Source organism: Galleria mellonella, unplaced genomic scaffold (genome assembly GCF_026898425.1).
Source record: "Galleria mellonella isolate WM207_F2 unplaced genomic scaffold, CSIRO_AGI_GalMel_v1 utg64, whole genome shotgun sequence".
NCBI lineage: Eukaryota > Metazoa > Arthropoda > Insecta > Lepidoptera > Pyralidae > Galleria > Galleria mellonella.
In genome coordinates this window covers 4,987,974-4,996,247 of record NW_026442133.1, presented here as the reverse complement: position 1 = coordinate 4,996,247, position 8,274 = coordinate 4,987,974, and the positions used below count along the sequence as shown (strand labels likewise).

The 8,274-nt window shown below is 30.9% G+C and overlaps 1 protein-coding gene across 1 annotated transcript; it reads left to right on the top strand.

Moving 5' to 3' along the window:
* Positions 1–807: 807 nt before the first annotated feature.
* LOC113512550 (39S ribosomal protein L46, mitochondrial) lies at positions 808–5,429 on the top strand. The gene is made up of 6 exons (XM_052900201.1): positions 808–1,089; positions 1,162–1,333; positions 1,422–1,555; positions 2,208–2,350; positions 3,582–3,707; positions 5,246–5,429. The coding sequence occupies exons 1-6, from the start codon at positions 1,029–1,031 to the stop codon at positions 5,390–5,392; spliced, it is 783 nt and encodes a 260-aa protein (XP_052756161.1). The 5' UTR covers positions 808–1,028; the 3' UTR covers positions 5,393–5,429.
* Positions 5,430–8,274: the final 2,845 nt, after the last annotated feature.

Below are 8,274 nucleotides of genomic sequence, written 5' to 3'. Positions count from 1 at the left end.
AATAAACACACATTTGATTTTGTTGAATTATACCGTAAGTTTAGAAGCCTAAAAAATATTAAAATACAACGACCCATTTAGAAAATAATATTCATACCAATCTATAAAATTTCACATTGTTTTAGTATAAATAAATGGGAAATGAAATATTGCACTTTTGGATAAAATAGCTAATAGTCATAGATGAATACAATAATATTTATTTTCTCTACTCCAAATCTCATTCTGGTTTTATCCCTATTTACACCCCTATCCTTATTCACCCCATTTTATGGTTTTGTAATGCATTTATTCTTAGCTAAGAACAAGTCCTAAATTTGATAATTTCGCTTTATTACGGTTTTAGGAACCACCAATAATTTAACATTTAGCATAACGTATTGTTCTATAGTTAATTTTAAACTTTCGCGTTGTTTACACATATTTTTAATATGTAATTGGGACTTAACGCGATGTAAAAGCTTTTACAGGTAAACAGTAAAAGCTTTGATATCGCGTTTTCTCAATTGTGTATTTAAAATTTGTATTGTTTTATGTGTATAATTCAAGGTTACCATATAATGAAACAATTATTTTTTTGCTATGTTATATTAGATAAAATTTTCTAACATCTATAAAACAAAGAAAAGCAATATTAAATTTTTCTATTATAATATGGGCTTAAATTTATTAGAAATTTATTTAATATTAACCCTTAAAATAAAGATTCTGCTGTAATATCAAATTGAAATTTTAAAGATAGGTTGAGACTGGCGCTTCTGACCCGACCCCATTGACAATCAGCTGACATATGTTACTGCCACTTCTGTAGTTCTCTCTGTCTCTCTGATGATTTTACTTTTGCTATTGTTTCTATTTCATTATTCAATTAAAATAATTTCATTATCTTTTTGAAAAGTCTTTTTAAATTAGTATTTATTAATTAATAATAATAAATCTTTTTATTTGAATCTCTACGCTATTCTTCATTTCAAAGGCCTTTTAAATGAGAATAATTTTATAACCTAAGAATACAAATAAAGTGAATCATGTTGTTTAAGGCATTAATACGTACAGAAATAAAATTATGTACGAAATTGTTTACTAAAGGTACCTATAAAAATATATATTGATATTTTTCTTAGTTTTTGTATGAATTTTAGTGCATTGTATACATTACAGGTTTTAGTAGTAAACCGTCTTGGGATATTGCTACAGGAGTGTGCATTGAAAGGGTACCAGTCGTCACACCGCCACTCAATGAAATGCAAAAAAAATATAAAGATATGTTGTATACTTTAGAAACTGAGAAAAGTTTGAAGTCAGATCATGAACTTAGACATGAAAATGATAAGTAAGATATTGGCTTTAAAATGATTTTGTTATTAGATTGGTTAAACTATGAATAATTTTTTTTAAATATCAATATTTTTTTATTTCAGGATTCAGGCAGAACTTCTTAAGAATGAATCTGCTGATGTTGACTTGGACACTATTAGCAAAATTACTGCTCAGGACTTTGAAGATGCAGCTAATGAAGAATTAGCTAAATTCAAATTTGCAGCTATTGAAACAGGTATATTACTTTAATATAAGACTTTTGTAACTTAATGGCAAACAAGCTGATGTAACCTAATGAGAAGTGGTAATAGTTACCTATAAATATGATCAGGGCTGGCCTTATATCATCTGATACTTCTTGACAAGTTTTTGATGGTTTTCTTCCTGACTTTGAAAAAAGAAAAGGTTTAGCATAACATATCATAAGCAACTGTTGTGTGTTGAAATACACTCAACACACCTCTTAGGTCTTGGTGCCCCTGCAAGGCACACTATGTAACCTTTACTTAAATCTGGTACTGAACATGATGAACACTATGGGGATAATAATACATTATAATGGTCTTAGAAACAAGCTTGGTTAATTCATGACAAATTTGTCTCATTGGGCTAATTGGTCTGCCAGCTAGATTTACCATTCCATTATCATCGATTAAGACCATCAAAAATTAAATGTAAACTAGTTTTATTTCAACTAAAAAAAATTATACTAGTCCTTAAGATATTCAAATCAATATAATATCAATTTCAAATTTTAATTTTAGAGATTGAGATAAAATTTGGTGTTCCATCTATATCTGATATATATATATACACTTGGCTAATTTACATAAGTTAAATTTAAGTTGCATAAAAAAATAACATATATCTACATCTATATTTTTCAGAAGCTGATAAAAAAGGAGATAAGCATACTCCAGATAGATGTCTACAGAGACATTTAGTACTGGTCACTGATGTTCAGCTGGGCAAAGAAAAGAAAAAATTGCTACCACAAGGTTTATGGAAGGAAGGTGAAACACTGCGACAAGTAAGATGTGAACTAAACAAATTTTTTTAATATTGTTTTTATTCAAGTAACTTTATTGACCAAAAGAAAATATGGTTCAAAAGGTGGACTCTATCTAAGGTGAATGCTAGTAGTATTCTCTACCAGTCAACCTTAAGGATGAACAGTTAATCATATTTACTAATACACAATGAATAATATATACATAAATAATGTAACTGTAATAATTGAATATGATTTAAATAATATACATTTTTTGTTTTATCTTTCAAAATACCTGCAGTGGCTATTCTATGAAATTATATAATTAGTTAGCCAAATATAATGTATTGCATAAACCACTATGCTATACTTGTTCTTCATACATTGCTAAATATTTTTTTTTTATCCCTTTCAGACCTGAATGATACAGGCGTGAGTTGTAACTTTAAAAAAATCTAAAACTGCGCACAATTCATTTTTACGCACGAAGCTGAAATAACATGATAGTGAGATTCTAAACCAGCTAATAAGAAATCATTTTAGCGGTTAGGTGGTGCAGTAGTCTCGTGCGTGCCGGCAAGATGGCTTGGCTCCAAAACACGAAAATATATTTAATCTGAAAGAGAAAAAATATTGGGTCTGAAAGGGTTATACAACTTAGAATGGTAAACAAGCTGATGGTCCACCTGATGGAAAGTGGTAACCATCGCTTATAGACATGAGCAGTACCATGGACATAACAGAGTATACTGTTTCACCCATGATACCCCCTATGCGTTGCCATTCCTGAGGACTCAGGTGTTATTCCTCTGTACTCAGTAAATTCACGCTATATCCCACCCTGCAAACCAAAACAGCCATGCAAACACAACTGCTTTACGGTTGAAACACGAATGGGACAGAGGTACCCAAGCAATCGACTTTTGTACAAAGTCTCCCTCTGGTTATAGTCTCTATATTTGTAAATATCTACCAAAATTAGTTTTATAGTGTATTTTCCACCATCATTAACATCAGCACTGCACCGTCACTGCAACCACTATTGGCCTATATAGACTTTTTTTAAAGCAAGGCACTGAGTGTGTTTTTAAGTTAGTTTATTGTATTAGTATTATTAAGTAGGTATTAGTTAAATTTATTTCAGCATCCAGTTTACTATAAAAATTTACTTAGATTTGAGGTACCAAAATTAAACAAGCAAAGTGATCATTAGTTTGGTTTTTGAGTTTGTGCTAATACTGCATTATATCTTGATCTTAATTTGTTATAGACAGCTGAAAGAATATTATTAGAACAGTGTGGACCAGAATTGAAAGTACAATTTTTATCAAATGCACCATGCGGATTTTACAAATACAAATATCCCTCAGAAATTAATGGAAAAGTTGGTAGTAAGGTAAACAAATAATTAACTATGTATTTGTATATATTATAATCAAGCAAAAATCACTATATTAATATAGAAAAATCCCATGTCACCATGTTTATGTGTACAAATTTTTACCCATGACTTTATTCACATGACTGGAATAAGTTAACTGACTGAGATAAACTTAAAATACTTAAAAAATAGCCTATATACTTCACCATGTGTGCTCTGGCATAGAATGGACCACTCCATCCTTTCCCATGGATGTCGTAAGAGGTGGTTAAAATATCTGTAAAAGCTTAAATGCTGTTGCTAACCCGCCTGCCAACTGTGGCAACTACTGGAAAAACTCTCCAAATGGGGAAGGCTGGGAAGAAAGGGATTGTTAGTGATAGAGACTGAGAATCCCATTGCTAGCAATATACCCAACCAGATTGACCTCCTCGCGATTCCCCCTGGAAACTATCATGGTTAATTCCTGATGAATTCATCATGATGGGTTAACTGGCCTGTTCAGTTCATCTATCACCCTTCACTGGTGCTCCACCAGCATATCCCGTTAGCGCAGGCAGCGTTACCATTCCATTATCATCCATCAAAAAAAAAAATGGGGAAGGCTTATGTCTAGCAGTGGACAGTTAACGGCTGAAATAATAATAATATATCCTTCTCCATCCCGTATAGTACATAGGTATATACCGGTGCACGACACATCTTATTGATTTTTTAAAAAAAAAAAAAAGTTATTTTTTTGTGACAATTTTTACATTGTCGTATTTTTGTTTGTTTAATTCTTTCCTTTTTGCTTTGTATATATATTTTGTATAATTATATTACTTTCCTAAAACAGCATACCAACTTAGTCCTTTTGGCCACAATACCAAATTTCAAAATTGTTCATTTAGCCGTTAAGACACTAAAAGATAACAAACAAACTCACTTTTACATTTTTATATTAGTAAGGATACCTCGATATTTAAATAGTGAGCAAATTTCGTTGAAATTTATTTTAAACATTTATGACGTGTATTCATTACCTTAATATTCGTTAGTCAATATTATAAAAATGCGAAGAATTAATTGAGGTATAGAATGCACTCAGCTAATAGTATCGTGGTCTAACAGTCACATTGCTAGCAGGTCGACCTCCTCGCTGTTCCCTCTAGAAACCATCATGGTTAATTCTTGTAGAATTCATTACGATGGGCCAACTGACATGCTTTCATCCTTACCTATCATCTATCACTGGTGCCCCGTCAGCGTATACCGATTGCGCAGGCGGAGTTACCTTTCCATTAACATTCATAAAAAAAATACTAATTTACACGCATAATCTTAGAAAATTAAGGACATAATACCATTTTGTTTGTTGAACGGGTCTTTTGTGGGGGTAACTATAAATTATAATTTTAATTTACATTACTCATAGTCACTGAATGTTCATTTGAGTTATAGGTACTGTAGTTTCACAAAGTTGTTTGAGTTACAGCAGAATAGATTTCACTACTTAGTCTCGATGAATGTTTATAAAAGAAAATACTGTTATTTGATGTACATATTTACAGGTGTTCTTCTATTACGCTTATTACAAGAGCGGGAACGTCAAAAATGCTGTGAAAGCTAATTGGCTGACGAGAAATGAATTGACAGATGTGTTGCCAGATAGATACAGAAAATCTGTTCACGAATTTTTAATTGAAGAAATGTATTAGTTATTTATATTCGAATAATAAATTAGTTACCTGAATACGTTGTATTTTGTTTTTATTAATTTTCTTTTATTAACCGCTTTTATTTTTATCCTATATATATATATATATATATATATATATATATATATATATATATATATATGTGTGTGTGTGTGTGTGTGTGTGTGTGTGTGTGTGTGTGTGTGTGTGTGTGTGACAGTTATTTAAAAAATCTAATACTATTTTGCGATATTTTGAAAACTGTGATTCATTCTTGCGGGTTCTTCTCAGCAGATAACAACAATCTGATACCAGCAGTACAATTACAAAAAAAAAATATGATAGAAGAGCTTGTAAACTGTTTATTTGAATAAAGATTATTAGCTTAGCAAAAATAGCTTATTCTTTTTTAAAAGGCCGGTAGCACACCTGCAAAGCCGTGTTATGGTTGATCATGAGTCGCATGCTCGTTTGCCCCCTGTGTTGTAAAAAAATTTTGATTCAATTGAACATAATGTTAAGCATTTTTGAACAATTATATGATTCTGTCACTCAATTCATAACGCCATTTTAGTTGAGAAAATGGATAAAAACCTATTCCCATTTTTTATTAGCTTAACAGGTAACTACACCATCCTAACCAAAAACAAGAACAATATGGTCCATAAATATAAACGATCAAGAATTTTCTACTGTCAACGGTTGGCCGCTACTACTGATTTTTTTTCAAACAGAAGTTTAACTATTTACTAGGTTGTACAATTTTTTATTTGATTTAGTAACTATCACAAATAGAACATTATTAAAGTATTTTATATTTCATCACGCTATTCTTGAACAGATCAGTCCTTGCAAGTAGCACCAGTTCAAGAGTATGTACTCTGTTAGTCATATTGTTTACTAGCTGATGCCTGCGACTTTGTACGTGTAGTATTTGTTATTCCTGTTTAGTATGTATCGATGTACCTAACTATTTATTATGTTTGGGAATACTGGACAAAAATTAACAAATGACGTGACGTTCTCTCTTTGCATTAGGTCAAAATGATATTACTTATGTAGGTTGTATACTAGGTTATATAAATTACTATAAGTTTTTAATTGCCCCACAGAAACTCTTTAATTTACCGTGATTAAAAGTATTTTAAATATTGACCGGGATATATGGTACTACCGTGTAAAATTTCATTTAAATCGGTTTAACAGTTTCGAAGACTAGCTCGTACAAACAGACAGAGAAACAAAAAATTTCAAAAAATCTGGATGGGTTCTATTTCACTTGTAACATCTCCCTGACTTGGCTTTAACGTTTTTTTTTCTTTGTACAGACATAGGACATAGGACCTCTACAGTTTTATTAAGTATATATATATATGTATAGATATATTTTCTTATATTAAACCATACAACCCGTCTGATAGTAACTGTAGTCTATGGACGCCTACAATACTAGGGATATTATGTGCGTGGTGCTAACCTTGAAGAAACCTTAATACACCCTGTTTAAAGAAACTTATGCTGTAGTCTCTAGGGGAAACCTCAACAGGGAGCTCAATCCACAGCCTGAGCATTCACAAGGGGAAATTTCTCTGACCATTTAATTTCTAGTGAGTGAAGATGAATTCTAAAACTTTCAAAAGTCAGAAAGTTACTGAAAGTTTTGGTTGATGACTTAAAATATCTATGATATTATTAGATATCTTTTGCGACCTCTATAAAGTATCTATCTAATGTAAAAATAGACTCATATTTAAATAGTATACCTACATATATCAATATACATTAACACACCTATAAATCTATCTAATAATTTAAAGCATACGCAATATTGTGTTCTAATTAGGTAAGATTTGGGTGAAACATGGGAAAGTCGAATATTGCGTTTTAACAGAATATAAATGCATTGGATGATTGGATTATTCAATTCCATTCATTTGAATGATGGACATACAACCTATATCTTATCAATAAAACGAGAAAACGTTCTAGTTTAACCTTATATAATATAGACTGAAATCCCTCTTTTAATTACAAAATTGTCGTATGGCATTGTAATAAAATTTAGTTTAAATGAAATTTTAATAAAAATAGAAAATAATACATCTGGGTTCCTTTTTCTCAGTTAGCTACAGCCTGGGATTGTCACGTGATAGTACGGTAGTTTTGGGTAAATTTATCTCCTGAATCTAAATTTATCTCATGAATTCCACGAGAATTAACCACGATTCCACGGGCCAAATCATCGTGGCTACTTCACGTGGAGGTTGGCCTTGCAGGGTGGGTATATTGCCACCAATGGGACTGATAGTTTACCATTACTAGCAATTCTTTTTCAGATCCAGATGAATGGTATTGTAGATATAGGGAATTGACTCTTTTAAATGAAACCCTCACTAAACGGAATTAATTCTTTTCTCGATAAACTAGCATATAAAAATCTTTAAAAAATTGCTGTAAATAGGTATGTATTATTATATTTTATTATATACATATGTATTATATTGTGTAGTATGTATTATATTTTCGCTCTCCTTTAAATTAAAATTTCATTAAATACCCTTATACCTGTTGAAATTAGTCACTACTGATAATTATCTAAAATTTTAGAGAAACGTGGGAAAGTAGAAAGTTCATTACATTAAGATCCCACCGAATCTTAATCTATTAAATTAACCTAAAATCAACTAAATAAATAAACCTTAATAACACCATAAATTATATGAAATCCTATTCAATTACCCACATCTTTTTTCGTAATAAGGAAAACCATCTCTAAAGAATATTAAAATGTAAAGCTTATCCATCTGTTTAGAATTTATTTACGTCGAGTAGGCGTGGTTGAGTATCTATTAAATGTTATTATTGAAATCTCTTTAAAAGTGCGCAGTTAGCTTTCGTTTCCT